At 34.4% G+C, this 18347-nt stretch overlaps 1 protein-coding gene across 8 annotated transcripts in view; it reads left to right on the top strand.

Annotated features, from left to right (window-relative positions):
* Cacna2d1 (calcium voltage-gated channel auxiliary subunit alpha2delta 1) overlaps nt 1-18347 on the top strand; it is a 499112-nt gene that overhangs the window by 281132 nt on the left and 199633 nt on the right. For all 8 annotated transcript variants that reach the window (XR_003848843.1, XM_017797133.2, XM_017797131.2 and 5 more), the window contains exon 5: nt 15836-15877. Coding sequence is in view for 7 of the 8 variants with exons in the window: in XM_017797133.2 (XP_017652622.1) it covers nt 15836-15877 (42 nt within the window). In the remaining variant the exon portion in view is untranslated. The remainder of the gene's footprint in view (nt 1-15835; nt 15878-18347) is intronic.

Below are 18347 nucleotides of genomic sequence, written 5' to 3'. Positions count from 1 at the left end.
TCTGCCCTTCTGGTAAATCTAGTCAGCCAGAGGTCCCTGTTCCAGGAGGATCAGCTGTTCCTTATCAACGGCAATCCATTGTCAGTATTCCTTTGGATAGAATTGGGGTCTGCTGTTCATGTTTCCAGTAGTATGTTGGGTTACTGTCTGGAAGAGCCTTTATCCATCCTGGCTTTCTGTTGTGAATATCCCTGGGGCTTTGTTTCCAGGAACTTTGTTCAGGAGAACTCAATGACGCAGGAACAGCATCAAGCAGTTTTATTGAGGTGAAAGCCTCCTGGAATGGCTCATGAGTGGGCCGGCCATACAAGGGAAGACAACCCACAGGGTCTTGGACCACTGCCCAATATCTTCCCTTACTGCATTTTAACACATCACCCTCTCTCCGTCCTGATGGGTGAGTTCAAAATAAGCTGTTGGTAGGTTTATCTCCCCACTACTGTACGTTCCTTAACAGCCAGTTTAAATAAGTTTTGTCTCTTTTTGGGACTGCTCAGTATCTTCAGTATCTATGACCTTCTCTGTCTTCAAAGCATCCGATTACTGTCACCAAGTTGAGAATAAATGGAGGAAAAGAAACTGTACAGACAGGAACTGGAGTATGACTGCCCCTTGCTCTCTCAGAAGCTTACCTCCTTTGTTTGTGACTGTCCATCCCATGACTTACTACCTTATGAGCAAATATAGAGTATTTATTGTGTACACCGGTTTATGGAGAGAGGCAGGGACTCTTCGAAGAATCATTGTGTGTTTGCTGAGAAATAACCCATGTTTCTACTTCCCTCATATTCCTCATCGTTCTGCAGGCTGTGAGTACAGGAAGGAATGTATTGCTCAAGGCAAAATCTCCTTTATCCTTTTCATCACACAAGGCAAATGATAGCTCTCTTTTTTTCCCCAAGTGTGTCAAGAAGCTCAAGGCTACATTTAATGCTTAATTATGGGACTCCTAACTGTTCCAGTTATCTTTCCCTTCTTTCTAAAGCATTTCATTTTAATTATGATTGCTGAAATGTGTACTCTAACTGTCCTGTTTTGTAGTTTGCTTGTGAATGAGACTATACATCTTATAATGGTACTTTATGGGCTTGGTGAACAGAGAAATCAATGCAGAAAAATAAATTTTCAGAAGACTTTTTCAAATACAAAGTTCTTGGTATACTTATACAAAATACAATAAAAAAAATCAGTGAATTGCTAAATTATGAAGGAACACAGTGTAAGCTATAGTTAAAAGACAAAAAGCACATGCGTTTATAACCACGATGTTTTGTCACAAATTTGAATTTAACATGTAAAGATCATATGACCTGTTATATTCTTTTATGTAATTTGTCAGCTTATATCCAATTCTAGATTGAAGAGTTACATCTTTGATTCTAGAAAAAAAGTCACAATATCCAACTTTCCATTGTGTAATTGAAACAATTATCTTTCTACATTTGGATATTTGACTTAAATGTATAAAATAAACTAGCATGTTCTAAGTAAGATACAAAACCAAATGCATGCTTATTTTATTAACCATGCATAATATATCACATAGCTCTGTCAGGCTTGCTTTGTATTCTTTATAAATTACTAGTTTGCCTTTAGCTTACTAATGATAAGTCTTCCAAGTTTAATCTTAGACAGTTCTGAAGCCCTTCATGAGTCCTCGATGAAGCTAGGCTTCTTGTTATCTCATCAAAATAAATGGTAACATCAGAAACATCTTCAAAAGTATGAAAATTACTCAGGAGTCAGCCCTCGGTTTGTAGCCTCTACCAAGGGCTCAGCCTTTCAAACACCCATCAGGAATGTGAGTTCCCCTTGACTCTGTATGTTAAATTAGAACTGCATGATCCATAGCTGGAACATAAGCCTGCAAGCCACTGGCCTGTTAGACCAAGGAAATGCCAAGGTGAAAAGTGGCGTGACAGGTAGGACAGTCCTCTTTCCTTTGAATTTTCTCAAACCGTCAAAAAATTAGTAAACCGTTGTTTCCATGCCAATGCATGAGTTTCTTTATTGCTTTGGCATATTTGATAGTGAAAATTCAATGAAAGATGCTGGAAAGTTCTAGATGTAAAATTGCAAGTCCTGCTGAGACATAAAATATTTTTGACTAAAGCGTCATTCCAACCATGTAAAACAAGTGCAAGTTGAACTTTCCAGAGAGTCAAGTATTGTAAAGGTTGAGTAAATTTGTAATGTCAGTGTTGCTCCTTTGAGAGCACTGTTCCAGAATAAAGAGATTGTTCAACGACTAAACAGCTTGTCCTTTCCATCGGAAAATTTTAAAAAATTGTCATAAATAACTATATCTAGATCCATAGTTTAAGAGAATTGCATAAAGTAGGATTTATGCTTTAGAGTATACAATTCTGGATGCTCATTTACATGTGAATTTTAGATAAACAACTTTATTATAAACTTGGAGCATACTTTTACTAAATGAAATTCATTATCTAAAATTCAAATTTAGTTGAATGTCCTAAATTTTTTCCTGGCAAGCCTATTTGATTAATGTTAACTTTTTCTAAATATTGTCTTCTTGTACAATGCTGTCATTGTTTTTAACCACAAAAATAAGGTTATGTAAATATGTTAATTAGCTTGAATTAGCCATCCTACGATGTATATTGTTAACAAAAAATATCACTCTCACTTCAAAGGTAATAAGAAGTACTTTATTCTTTAGCTAAATATAAGCAACTGTGCCCTAGAAATATAAATTTAGGTTGCCCCAAATTCTATGATCCAATGTACAGATAGTTTTATGAAGTTTTTATAGTTACAGAACAAAAGAAAGCCATAAATCAAGGCACTTTGAAAGAGTACGTTGGTTTGAACATGAGGGAGGGAGATTAGAGGACAGAAATTTCTACTGTAGGCCTCACATGCTATCTGATGGCTTTCTTAGCTTTCGGGTTGGTGGAAGTTAGTGATGGGTTAAGTCAATACAAAAGGATTTACTGATAGTCACAAGGATGTGAGGTCACGATGGTTTGGTTCTGTACTTGAAATATTCTACAGCTCTAGAATGAACACATTCAAACCAGTCAAACAGTCTTCTAGACTTTTCAACAAGTTGGGTTATTTATAAAGAACGTTAGTTCAAAATATATACTTAAGTACTTAATATTATTTGTGATCAGTTCATACTAACCTAAAATAATTTAGGAAGTGAAAATACTTTCTTTTGTAAAAATAAAATTCTTAACCTGTACTTTTTTTCCAATTTTATTTACTAAGATCTATTTTCTGTTTTGTGCAATTCCAAGTAATGTTAACCCAATTACCATTTTTATTTTTTGTATTGTTAAGGAATTATGTATGTTAATATTTATCAGCATTGTTTAATCATTTGTGGTTTATCTTGTATCATTTTGTCCCTTTGTCATTGGCATGTAGCTTGACAAAATTAGGTTTAGAGTATAAGATTTAGATGATAATTTCCTTTGATCCCTTCTCAGCTCCCTTTTTCTCCTTGGGTGTTTTTAGATCTGTTAAATTTTCACTCAACAAGTAACCATGAAAGTAGCCCAAATCTACAGCATATGGAGGAGGGAATTCAGCCTTCTGATTTTGGAGGGAGGAAATCCTGTCTGTAAAGGTTAATTAGGTGCTAACGCTTTCTCTTCATTCTGCTCACCTGGAAACTGACTTTGAAATGGTTTGATCTTTTAAATGTAAAATATTTTTCATACTGAGTTTCTTATGCTCTAAGAAAGAAAATATGATCAAACACTGAATACATTGATGTGTTCCTTTGTTCCAAACATGTCTGGAATGATAGTTTAAAATGCAGAAGACTGTAATTAGCTCTATCTTGCTGCAGTATTTTGTGAGGTGTTTAAATGAGACTAGCTTAAGTATGTCTTCTCTTAAGCTAGTCTCATTTATTTATTTTAAACCTCAATTGCTTGTTTAAAGACCATCTAGATTTCATAATTTATTTTTAGTTAAAAAATAAATGTCTTTTTAAGCTTAGGAAATCTTTATTTGATGTTTCAACTTTGTTTTTATTATTCTCTTTGTATATTGCTTAAGCAAGTATGCCTTGAGTGCTTAAATAAAAAGTTCTCATGTAGTTCTATAAAAGTCTTAAATTAATTTGAATTCCCTATAATAATAAGTCTATGTGTTTTGTCAAAATTTGCAAAGCTCTTTCAAATAAATTGTCACATTTATCATTGCACTCTTTTGAGTTGGAGATCATTGCTCAAAGTTTGATAAATCAAACAACTTTATACTAAGTCATTTTTACCAAAACAGTGGACAAATTGGTTCAGGAATGAATATAGACTTCCTTTCCTTATCTTTTAATACACTTCTGCATCATTTTATCCTTCCTTAATACAATGTATCTATGATTGTTTTTTAAATCATAAGGGTATTCACTAGATGGGCAAAAGATTATATTTTCCGAAAATGCTATTATAAAAAACTAAAATGGCTTACTCTACCAGATATAATATATATGAGATATAATATGAACCACAGAATTTTATTTTTTACTTTTTTAAAAGTTTGTACGATCTTGAAATGACTGTGTTGAGTGAAGGATTTGCTGAGACTCTGGAATTCGTAGATTCAGAAATTAACATTTTAAAAGCTATGCATGCTCTAATTAGGGACCAGTGCTATATGAATCAGAGAACAGTTTGATTTAAAATGGTCTTTCAAATGTAATAAAATACAGGTGCTAAAACTAGGCTAATGATTATATTACTAGAAATTTCTGTTTGCTTCACAAGCAGCTAGAATGCGATGTTTTAACTTTGTGTCGTCTGCCTTCCCTTCTTTGCACTTTCAGGAGTTCTTTCTATAACAGAAGAGCACAAAACTAAAATTTCTTCTACATCTTAAAAACAGTGATTTCTGTTTTAAATATACATAGATATCATTTCACTTGACATTTAAGGAAGGGGACTAGAGATTGATTTATAATAGTAATATAGAATACATGGAGGGATGGCAGGATTAGGCACAGTGTGTACAAACACATAGATGATGTAGGCTCCTTAGACAATCTTACCATAAATATCTACCTTCAGGCAAGCTGTGCTATTTTTCTGGGATAAGTGGACTTTACCTTTCAAACCCCAATGAAAAAATGATGCGGAGGTTCCTCTCACAACTTTACATGTTTCTACACAAAATGTCAGAGATATCAAATAAAAATGGAAAGTTCTAATTTTTTTCTCAAAATAGGAAGATATCTGCAGATTTTATTGCATATTTCCTTGAGAAGAAAAGCAAAACAAAGCAACCAAAAGGTCTGTAAAAACAGGTAGAGAAATACAGGTGTTCAGGCTCCTGTGATCCAAAGTAAAATACTTAGTGGAAACATCAGAACACAGAAGCTATAATATGTGATAGAGGTGGTACTTCACCCCAGCCATGTTATAGAGAAGGAGTTCAAATCATGGGAAGGAAGCCATGCTGGCACTCGTCAGTGCTGAACGTCACTTATTGCTTTGTCCTGTGCTTGGTTTCTACAGCACTCACTGTGGATGAGTAGATGCTGGTGGTTCTTTGCCCACATCCCATCAAATACAGAAATACCCCTTGCCCAGGGCTCCTCTAGCTCTTGCTACATGTACCTTCAAGCCATATAGTTTGATGACTTTTTGAGCTGGCTGCAGTGTGTGGGAGTGAACATGTTCAAAAGTGACAGCTGGCATAGAGGCCATACTAGCCTATAGTCCTTTTAGATCATTTACCTAATGTCTACAGACTGTATCCAAGAAATAAATTTCCAGTTGCTCCACTATATTTTAAATTATTTTTGTCTCCTTGCCTCACTTCTCCATCTTTTATTCGTGTTTCCTGCTGTCACTGAGGGAGGAGATTAGGGCAGAGAGTGAGATCCTGAAGGCCTGTTACAGTGTCTGATAACAGATTATCATAAGAAAAACCAATTTGTCAAGGAGGAGGACCAAAAACCCCTAGATGGTCAACTAAACTAGTTTATGTCACTGGCTCAGTGGCAGAGGCCCTCTGGAGTGTCAGAAGATGACTTTTGCCTAGTTATAATACTACAAGGCATGCTCCTTGGTAGAGATTAAAATGCTAGTGACGCACATGATGCTTGAAGTTTTATGTGTGTTAGAACTACATGTAACAAAGCATGCCTGGAAATGCCCACACTATTTAAATGAGCCTAAAAGTTTAATGCTGTGCAGTGGGGCCTTCTGAGCTACCAAAGCCTCTTCCCATCCCCCAGAAGTGTGCTCTCTGTAAGCTGCTTCAGCTTCAGCTTCAAATCTGTTTGTCTGCTCAGTCCCTGGTTCAGGAAGGTGAAACCTGGAATTTCTCTAGTGGTGCCCTCCAAACCCAAACCTCAGCTGATGCCATCATCTCCCACATAAATTAACTTTGCTTAATTTCTCTTCTTAGTGTATATTTCTAGTGAAACAAACCTGTATGAGGGAAAATATCAGGGCACGAAGTCTTCTTCTACAGAGGATAAAGCTAATTTAGCAAGTGTGTTTCATTAACCTTGTGAGGGTGGATAGGCTTGTTCTATCATCAGTGGTACCAAACTTGTGATGCTTGCCAGCCAAGCATGGGTCCAAGGCTAACAGGTATCAGGTCTCTGCCTTCCCATGGCCCAGACAAGGGAGCACAGTATGGTGTGGAAGCACACCAGCTAAGGAACTGGATGCAGGTGGACTTCGAATCAGGCCTTTATTCATTTATTCCGTACAAACAAGGGAGAAACTTCTGCCTTAGAGAGTTGGGAAAATACCAGAAGATGGTATTAGAGGTATTAAGAGGGTATATCACTTAATCTTGAGATGAGAAAATTGAGGAAATACTTTCTAGCCAGGGAAAAGCTTCTACAGAATTCCAGTACAGCATACGTCGCCAGCCCCACTGCTTTCAATGTATGAGCATATCTTCATTTTCCCTCTGTACTTGTCCAAATGTCGGGCTCTGCTGGACATACCACTCTGCTTCTTCTTTACCTCTCCTTTTCTCTTTCACTCCTACTTGGTGCTCAACAGTCCTGTACCTAGTGATGAGGACTATGTTCCTCCTGCCATACTCCAAGTCCTTTATCACTATAATCTAATGTTTAGCATTCCCAGATGGTTTTCTTATATATAACATGATCAACTTTTAAATTTTATTTTATTTATTATTTTTATCTTATGTGTATGAGTGTTTTGCCTGCATGTATATAAGTGCACCCATGTCCTGAGTGCCCACAGAGCCCAGAAGAGAGGGTCTGATCCTCTGCAACTGGAGTTACACGGACAGTTGTTAGCCACCATGTGGGTGCTGGGAATCGAACCCAGGTCCTCTGGAAGAACAGCAAGTGTTCTTAACTGCTGAGCCATCTCTCCAGCCCCTATGTAAATATCTCTCTCTTTTTGCTTAAACAAGCCTAAATAAGACTAGTGCCTTAAAGGAACTTAGATATAGTATAGTATGGTATCCAAACTAAACAATAATATATTGTCTGCATGCTATCCCTATTCATCTGGAGTTCTGAGAGCCATTGTTTCAGTAGTAGTGAGTAAGGTGTACTGAAGAGTGTGGAATTCAAAGAGCAATGTGCTGAAAGGTCAGTTAAATTTTTAGCAATCTATTATTTTTAAGAAGATTATGCTTTTGCGTATCTAAAAGCTGTTGCCAGGTTTAAACAATTTATGCAAATACCAGTCATATTATAGACACAGAGTAATTGCACTCCCCCACCCCCATCTATGTTGAACTTCCTGTCCAGTGAGAGATGAGATAAATTAAAGTAGCAATTTCCACTTTAACACTCTTTAAGGTCCTAAATTTGGTCAGATTATTTTACACTTAGTAATTCTCTGACCATAATGTGAGCCTTTATATTTTATTTGAGTATGATGGCTTTTTGAGGTTGATTGTGATTAATTTGGAAAGTGCTGCTAATAACAGTATCCAACAAAGGAACATGTCTTTACTGCTAGGATCTCATATATTATGATCAAGTTCTCTTAACTTTGATCATGAGTTAAGAAGATCTGTGAGTTGTCTAAGTCAATAAGAAGAGGCATAACAAATGAAATAGTTTGGTGGATTAAATATTAATGTGTTAGACGATTGGAACCCTAGCTTCAATGGAGTTATAGATTAAAGCAGAGTAGAGCAAGTTACCTAACATTAGCAGTGTGTTTGCTCAATTCTGGGATGAAATTCCTTGGAGACTTTGTACCTATACAAAATAATATATTTATCTTTTCATATAATACGGCATAACAAATGAAATAGTTTGGTGGATTAAATATTAATGTGTTAGACGATTGGAACCCTAGCTTCAATGGAGTTATAGATTAAAGCAGAGTAGAGCAAGTTACCTAACATTAGCAGTGTGTTTGCTCAATTCTGGGATGAAATTCCTTGGAGACTTTGTACCTATACAAAATAATATATTTATCTTTTCATATAATACTTTTCCTTTTTCTCCAGTGTCTTAAATCTACTACTTATTAAATTCATTTGGAGCACTAGTATAACCTACAGACAGATTCCTATTAAAGTTTATGATGAGAGATAAAGGCGAACTGAATTGATGAAATTAATAAATTTATATTGCTCTTAATGTTTAAAAGGAATTGATCATTTTTGATTTCCAAGACCCAAGGAACTTTGAAATTATATTCCACTTGGTTTCTTTTTATTTTAAAATTTATTTATTTTTATTTTATTTGTATGTGGGTGTTAATTGCATAGATGTAAGTGTGCCATGTGTGCGCATTGCTCTCAAAAGCCAGAAGAGGGTGTTGGTTCCCCTGGAACTGGAGTTACAGACAGTTGTTTGCCATGTGGGTGCTGGGAACCGAATCCAAGTCCTCTCCAAGAGCAGCCGGTGCTGTTAACCACTGAGCTGCCCCTCCAGCCCCTAATTTCCTGTAAATGTGGTCTGTACTTTAGTTTATTTGAAATGTATATTATGTAGAGGCAGTGTTTGCACACGCATTTCTTCTGTTTGAAATTAAAAAACAACTGTTTCTGTTTTCTCTGCACTTTGCTATCTTCGTGTAGAATTTCTAGTAGTTTCTCATAGTCTTGTGACAGCATCTATTATCAGTGCAGTTCATACAACATTCAAAATGTTCCTCCAGCTTTGTAGAACACAGTTTCTGTTCAAACTGAAATAACTTAGTATTCTCTCCATTAAACACATATAGGTATTTTACATAGATATAATCAGCATTTCTTTTTGGCGAGTATTGCAATTGTTTTACCCAGAGTGATGTTTCCAGTTTTCCTTTGTTTCACAGTATAGCTTGAGAGTGGAATCTCTTTAGACATGTAGGTGGCTAGGCATAAGAGGAACCGTGGATCTATTATCTTTCACTGTGGTCAATCTGCTTAGAAGGCTTTGACTTAATGATTGGCTAACGTGCATTTCACATCATTTTACAGGCATCATTGCAGGACTCAACCCCATGGTGTTACAAATACATCTTGGAAATTACCTGAGGACTAAATGTAAAATAATGTGTTTCACAAGTAACAGAAATAAGTTCACAATAGGCATAAATTGTTCTCTAGTTTGTTATTCTTACATTAATCTAAATGAATTAATATTAAATTGAATCCAAAATTTAATATAGATTATAAAACAGCATAAAATGAATGTCTCTCTAAGCTAAACCCTGTTAAGGTGAACTACATTTAGCATAAGAAGAATTCATTGATTCCAGGATTTAGAAATTCCTGCATTCATAATCACAGCCATCTCCAGAGGCCATGAAGGAAAAGTGCTGCATTCTGAATATAGAGAACTGTGCTAGTCTCGAATCTACTGCTAGTCCTAGCCTGCCAGACACAAAATTGTGACTGATGCTATGTAACACACTAGTTATCTTTAGCAATCAAGTTCTCAAAAACAGCAGTTAAAAACATAGTGTATTCTATTTAGGTAGCTGCAGAAGACTTGGCATGGGTACAAAGCTCAATACACATTTGCTCTTGTGAATGAAAGAGTAAGTTTTATCCATGAATATGCATTTCAGATTTTTTATATGCATATTACAGCTGTAAACATTTGTGGTTGCCACATAACTTTTCCAGCAATTGTCTCATTTATCATCTCTTGCACATAATATGACCAAATGTCACATTGTACCATTGCTCTCTCATTTGCTTTCTTTCTTCCCATAATATAAACATGAAGACCTAATGTCTTCAGTCCAGTGATTCGGGAGTATTAGCTTCCATACACAACCCTACTCATATTTACACTTTTTTTCTCTTGCAAGTTTCATGATTGCAACATATTCATAAAATGCTCACAGTGAACAAATACAATGGCATGAAGAATGCTTTACTGAAGGAGTACTCTCTTAGAATTATTTTCTCACATCTACACCCTCCAGCTGCTACACAGACATGCACATACAACCAGGATCACAGTACCGCAGTGGAGCTGGTTGGCACATGGCACATATAATAGTTGTTCTGGACATAGCCATTAGCAGTGGTGTGCATGGTTTCTGAGCCAAATTGTTATTAACGTATTTTAATACAATTTGACTTATACATGGCATAAGCTAAATAGTGTGGATCTTAGCTGGCAAAAATGATGAACATAACTCATTCTTAGTGAATAATTTTCATAATTTCAATGGATTGCATATTTAGAATTCAGGGATGATAAACATGACTGTAATCATGTTTTTAAAATATTAGTAGGAAATACAACTGACTATAATTTATCAGACTGTGGACTGTGTGCAAAGCCAAAGGTATCGTTGAAAAAAGAATGAGTAAATTGTATAGAAAGCTAATTTCTATTGGAATAGTGAATGTGTCATGCATTTCAGGTGTTGGTTATAAAATTCTGATTTCAGTTCCAATATTTAAGTCACCTCTAGCAATATTTTTTTTCATGTAGAAGCTTGTGACATAAACCTTAGTGTTTTAAAGATTTTTTTAATATTCATCAGAGATCAGATTTCTAGGAAAGCGGCATGCAAGGAGCTGTCACTCATAATACAAATTTTTAAGATAGAGTAGTCTGTTTTCCTAAGATATAATTTTTGATTCCCATTAGACACCAGAAGACTAAAATAATTTATCTTTAACTTGCTAAGGGACGTTTTAAATTTCAGTGAGCAACAGTATTATATTACCACGAACCATTTAAATAAGTTTATTTCAAGGAGATAATACATAACTAGCCTGCCTGGTTAAAAATCTGAAACAAAACAATTTGTTTCTGTCATCTGGTAGTGCCTTAATTATGAAAAATAGCCTTCTAAAGTTTTCAATAATCCATGATAGAGTTTAAGGGTGATGTTGACTTTATCCTGTCACAGTGCACCTTATGCTCTGAAATTCTTTGAAAACCAGTATTTCAGTGTGTAGTATTTTCGTAGGGCATGGTGCCTAATAATTTTACCTGAAATATCTAGGTATAATAAGGAAGGCAGTTTACCTGCCATACTTTTAATTGAAACATTAAATGATGGACTGATTTGACTATATGTTTTCAGGAAAGAGCGACTCAGGGAATTTGGAATGAGGATAGGGAAAATTAAGAATCTTCCTTATTAGTAAGAGGAGTTATGATTTAACTCTCACTCTCTGAAATTGCCCATTCTCACCTAGTTTTAACATGGGGAAGGCTTTAAATTGTGGGAACTTGTATCCGAACATATTAATAGATTATCATATGTAATAAGTCAGAGCATTGGCCAAGCGGGATCTGGATCTTCTTGACACTGAGGATTTGAGGGTGGTGAATTTGCTCACTTGGTTATGGTGTATATGTTTCTCTAATATTTAGTACAGAGAAGGTCTTCAGAATAATTGTTGAAGGTCTGGGATGTGGGTCCTTATGCTAATCCTGAACCCAGAGATCTTTCTGACAGGGGCTTAGTCAAAAGAGAAGGGATTCAGCTGAGGCTCCTGCCTGTCCTATTTAATTCTAGCTCTTTAAGGATTCAAGTGTTTTATTTTAAAATAAAATGTCTCCTAATTTTCTTTTGGCACTGTGTTCATGTGCTTCTCTATGATAATAATTTTATAATAGTAAGAAGAAATCAAAACAGTCAATATGAGTTACCTTTTATTCCTTGTAATTGTTTATCATATTCTGGATAGATTTTTAGTGATTCTGTGACTTGATTCACTCTATTGCACACTGATTTAGTTTAATACTGCTGTACATAATATGTATTTTATGTAGCAGAAAATGTTGGTGTAAGTAAATATGACATGAAGAATTGCTGCTGTATTCAATTATGAGATTTCTCAAGCTTAGTATCACTTCTGAGTCAAATAACTCTTGGAGTAGCTAAACAAAAATCCAAAATAAAATGATTGCTATTTTCTAAAGGAAAATGTGAGGCACTAGGACTAGAAAATAAGTTAGATGGTAATAAAATTAACTACTCTATTGTCTATTTTAACATCATTTTGCAATATAGAAGTACTATGTTGACCAAGTTTATAGTTACAATTTCTCTGAATTGGGATTTTTTGTGTGTGTGTGCAAAATTATCCTCAATGAAATGACCATCTGAACGTTTCTGTTAGGTGTGATAAGGAAATAATGAAACATATGTGCAACTAATAAAAAGTATGGGTCTTGTGAATACAAGAGCATATTAAGACAAGTGAGGTTAAAAAAAAAATGCCCTTGAGCCTCAAGCCGAATCACATTTACTGGTAGAGAAGAAATATAGTTGTATGGCATCAGTTGTTAGAAGTTGCACATTTCATTAATGTTTCTTGTTCTGAGAATATTTATTTGAGTCACTACTTTATTAATTTATGATTTTCTATAAAAGCACATTTCTTCAAATATATGTGTGTATACCATGCAACAAATGAGCATTACATTAAGAAACTCTTTTGTTTAAAATATTTTATTTATTATTTTTATTTTGTGTGTATGTGTGTATAGCCTGCATGTAGACAAGTGCATCCCTGTTGTGCACTGCCGGCGGAAGACAGAAGAGGCTGTCGGATCCCCTGGAACTGGAGTAATGGACAGTTGTTAGCTGCCATGTGGGTGCTGGGATTCGAATCCCGGTCTTCTGCAAGAAGAGTCCGTGTTCTTAACCACTGAGCCATCTCTCCAGCCCTGAAAGAACTCTTTTAACATAGAAAATATTGCATACTCTGTTACAAGAAGAAGTATGGATTAAATTTTATGACTAATTTAGTATGGTGTAGCTGTATGTATTTATATTTATTTTTATAGCACACATATATCTCAGTTTAATGTACACTGGTAAAGTATATACACACCCCATTTTCATTTTCCTTCAGTTCTAAAATATTAATTAGAATTATATGTTGTCCCAAACCCAGAATACCTGGAACTAATTCATAACATTTAAATAAATTTTGGATTAATCACTTTTAGTAAGAGCTTTAGAAAAATGAATAGTTTCTGAAAGTATGGTTAAATAACAGGATTTATGTAAAATGTAGTACAGTAAAAATTAGCATGTGTTTGGAAATCCTCAAACTTCAATTTTCTAAAGGCTTAAGTTTTTACTTAGCTTAACTTCAATTTTATATACATTTTTTCTTAGTGGAAGCCAAATGCTTAGATTGAGCTACTGCTAGCATACTTTTGTCATATTTAGACCATCTCCTGACAGCCCATGATACACCCTGAATCTTAGAAGGCTTAAACTCTTCAAGGATCACACATAAGAAACAGCTTGACTAATCAGTTGATAACAATTAGTTCTAGTATTATAAACCAAGTGTAATATGACACCCCTAGGTTATATTATGTAATTGATCTGTTTCCATTGTTTCATCTAACAATAAGAAAGAATAATTTAACCCTTTTTTCCTACCTTCTATGACACAACCTGATGGAAGGATAAGCATGCACCTGCTTTATCTAAACTATAAGAGATGATGATTTAACTCATTCTCTGTCTTCCTTGGCACACCATAATATGCTATAAGCATGCTTGTGCCTGTTAAAATGATGGTGCTCGTCTGCTTGAAACTGAATGAGGCTTCACTTGGTTTTCTACATCTTCTGATTCTGTAAACACAAGCTAACGTGGTAGAAAATGAAGTCTATCATGAAGACTAACTTAGTGTTTAATTTTTCTTAGGATACACATTCTAAACTGAAAATTGTCTGTGAAACATAAATTACTGACTTTAAGTGGAATCAATAAACAGGTGATTAGGTTTGGGTCTCACAGGATTTAGCAGTATCTCCTACCTTGTGGATGTGATGAGTTCTGCTTTGTATTTTAACTCACTTACGAAAGAAATGCTGTAAGAAAGGTTTTAGGAATTGGAAACGTGCACATTGAAGTTCACTAGCTAGACAATTTAAGAAATCAAATGATGTTTTTACAAGTTCTATTGATTCCTACTGAAATAAATTCCAACTCAAAGGTTTCATTTACTACTGTGAATCATATTTTCTAATATTTAGAGTTTGGGGTTTCATAGAGATTTTATATTCTGTACTTTCAGTGTTGTGGTATGCTTTTCAAATGAACAACCAAAAGCAGGGCCTGGTTCTGTTTTTAGTAAGTTGGGAAACAAAATGATATGTTTCCCTCATGATACACAGAGGCTTGTAAACATCAAAATGTGACAATTTTAGCTTTGTGTTTTCTTTCTAAATTTCATGACCACCATGGAATATTTTCTCCTATATGACAATGATAAATAACAGTATGTATTTAAAAAAACATTTTGAAAAGCATTTAATGAACTTTTCACAAATATTTTCTTTAAAAAATTAAATGTTTTAACACAATTTTTAGATTATCTGTTGGTAGATGTTTGTGAGGCACAGAAAAATGAATCTTCACATGGTGTTCCATATATATGGAACTGCATATATAGTAAACTCAGAAGAGAAAACTGGAAGTACAAGGGAGTTTCTCTTTTTCTATTTTTTTTTCTGATTTATTTATTTTTATTCTCTATGTATGAGTGTTTTGCCTGCTTGTGTGTAAGACTATCATGTGTTGTGCACTGCCCAAGGAGACCAGAAGAGGATGTCAGATCCTCTGGAATTGGAGTTAGGGATGGTTGTTACTCTGTGGGTGCTGTGAACTGAACTTGGTACTCTGCAAAAGCAGCCAAGTGCTTTTGACTGCTGAGCCATTTCTCCAGCCTCCAAGGGAATTATTTTTACAAGGAATGGAACTAGACTCACAGCACAAGGAAAAGAATTTAAATTCCCTGAGTGTTGTTTTCTTTGCTTATTTTCAGTATATTTCATCCAAATGGTGTCCTGAAAATTTAAATTTGTTGATTAATTATTTTTTTTATTTTTGCATGTTTATTATTTAAAAAATGTAACTACTAACAGCACTTCACTAGAATATGAAAATTACTGTTACTATATATTGTGATACTTATGGAAACTGATACTCTTTGCTATCTGAATTCAGTTATCTTGATCCTCCATCTGAATCTTGTGAAGAAATTTCTGACAATATTACATATATATCTTCAGATATTGTCAGTAGGGATTTATATGAAGTTTTAAAATTGTTTTTTCATAGTCACTGTAAAAAAACCTGTTTTGACTAAGTTTTAAGTTGTCTGTTTATTCACCATATTAGTGTGCTTATCCATGGGTGTCCATGGTGCATTGGACATAGGAAATTCCATTTTTTTTTTCTTCTTGGAAAATGTTTCTCAGGCCTGTGCTGAAACCTTTCCCCCAATGCCAGATATACCAGTCTCATAGCACTGGTATCCTGTTTAATATGCTTCTCAAATTTTTAATGGGTCTACAGATTTGTGTGTACTCCATTGTGAAAGTTCTATTTTGGAGAGTTTATTTTGGTAGATTCAGCATTTTTTGTTTATATTTTATAATCAATGTGACACTTTTCTTTTCTCATTTTAGAGCAATGAAGTTGTCTACTACAACGCTAAGGATGATCTTGATGTGAGTATTAAAATTTTTTATGTTCAATTCTTTATTGTAATTAAGAATTGGTTTTACCAAGTGAAAGTGAATTGGGTTTGAACAAGTTTAAAGAGAATTTTAAGTAACAAAACCAAAATACTAGTTAGTCAGCAATGTGATGATGCATTTTATGCATACCTGATTTGTGTGGGGTTCCAACTGGCCTTTCTGTGTTAGAAATGGAATGCATTTCTCTAGATCTGAACTAGTGCATCCTGTCTATGCATGTACATTAGAAATGCCATGCATCTCTCTGAATCTGTACTTGCGCATCCTGTCTCTGCTCACAGTGCATTTCAATAACTTAAGGCACGTGCATTACATTTGCAAGACTGAGGACAGATCTCATCACATCTATTTCTGTGTTTTGGCAAATGTCACAAGGTTCATCACAAATCTATGGTGTCTGAACTGTATATACCAGCAGTAACTATTCTTTAAATAACAAGGAGAATGATATCCCCAAACTGTTAGCAAGTAGTCTGCTGATCTGATCTTGAAACTTTGCATTTGTGATGGCTAATATTGATCATCAACTTGATATTTTCTAGAATCATGTACGAGACAAGCCTTTGGGCATATCTGTAAGAATTTTCTAGAATATGTTAACCTCTTGGTAGTCTTAAGACATTATCTAAATTAAGTTAATTGAGGTGAGTGGCAGTGGTCCATGGGCTTAATTCCTGAACTGAATAAAAAAAAAAAAAGAAACTAGTGTTCATATCTGTTTGCTTTCTGACTCTGAACACAATGTGATCATGTTTCAAGCTCCTGCTGATGACTTTCCCACCATGATGGAAGTTCCCTTGAACTGCATGCCTAGATAAACTCTTCCTTAAGTTGTTTTTCTTTTCTTTTGGGTTTGGAGAAAGGGTCTCCCAGTAGCGCCAGCTTGCCTGGACTCATTATGTAGACCAACCTTGCCTAGATCTCACAGAGATATGCCTGCTTCTGACTCCTGAGTGTTGGGATTAAAGTTGTGTGTAACCAAACCCAGATTTAAGTTGTTTTGTCAGGGTGTTTTATTATAGCAATGAAAAAAGAACTATCATAATTATACAATAAGGCCTATGTGAGGGGTGTGTGTGTGTGTGTGTGTTGTGCTGAGAATCAAACCCAGACCCTTGCACTTGCACTCTGTATATAATACTCTTTAAGCAAATGACTTTATTGTGCACTTCGAATTATTTAAGAACATGAGTTAATTTGGGTTAATTAGTTACATGTAATTTTTCTACTTTTTCATAAATATTGAGAAAGCATTTTATTTAATTTTGATGAAGCCATTGAAAATTTAAAGTTAATATTTAAAGTTAATTTAAAAACATATTTCTTTGCATTAGAAAAATATTTATGTACAATTACTTATCCAAAAATATATTCAATGATTTTTCTTTACTTCATTTACTCTTGAGTACTGGAATATATTATTAAACAAAATGAATGATTTTAATTAAGTCATTGTCATAAAAATGGTTTTATTTGAATAAAAACTATTCACACACTATTGTATAGGAAAAGTAACAAAAATGCCAAAATAGTAGAGCTTATTTTTCTAAGCAGTTTAAAAGCATCATAAATATGTTTTCCCGAAATACCACAACTCCCAGGCTATATGCCATGTCTATGAGTTTTTACAAATACCGTACTTTAATACAATTTATCTGGTTTCTTAATTCTCATAATAAGACTACGAAAGAGGTTTTTTTTTTCTTTTCATATATGGAGAACTAAGTTTTTTTTAAAAAGTATTGTCTTTCCTGTAGATTTGTGATCTCTTTCCTCTTACAAAGAGTATATGCATGATTTTAATGAAGAAGGTTATTAAGAAAATAATGTGTTCACTTAAACATATGCAGATTCAGTATCAATTTTTCTGGTAGTACACTGATCATATCTTTTCCTAAACATTTAATTTTTTAAGTTATGACACTTATTTTACAATATCTAATCCTCTAGAATGTGTTACCCTATGATAATAATTTTAAATAAGGCAAATACATCTTTTTCTCAATTTATACAAGGAATTGCATTTTATGTTAAATGGAACAGTTTACCATTGTGATTGAAAGTGGGCTAGGTACTTACTAAAAGTCAGATGTTAGACTTTTTGCTCATTATGAGTTTGATGTTCGACTTTTAGCTCATTATGAGTAAAGCATGCACAGTCAATATATTTGGCGTACTAGAACCAGGATCTTTGTTTTCTTCAATATTATATATTATACCCTTATGTATACATATACAGGATTTTAAAATATATATTTTATTTATTATTTTTATTTTGTGTGTATGAGTGTATAGCCTGCATGTTTGTAAGTGCATCCGTGTCAAGCAATGCCTCTGGAAGTCAGAAGCAGGCATCAGATCCCCTGAAACTGGAGTTATGGATGATTGCTAGCTGTCATGTGGGTTCTGGGAATCAAATACAGGTCCTCTGCAAGAGCAA

The sequence above is a fragment of the Nannospalax galili genome, unplaced genomic scaffold (genome assembly GCF_000622305.1).
Source record: "Nannospalax galili isolate Female #2095 unplaced genomic scaffold, S.galili_v1.0 scaffold973, whole genome shotgun sequence".
NCBI lineage: Eukaryota > Metazoa > Chordata > Mammalia > Rodentia > Spalacidae > Nannospalax > Nannospalax galili.
Note: the sequence above shows the minus strand (reverse complement) of the source record. Positions and strands in the feature narration are given on the sequence as shown.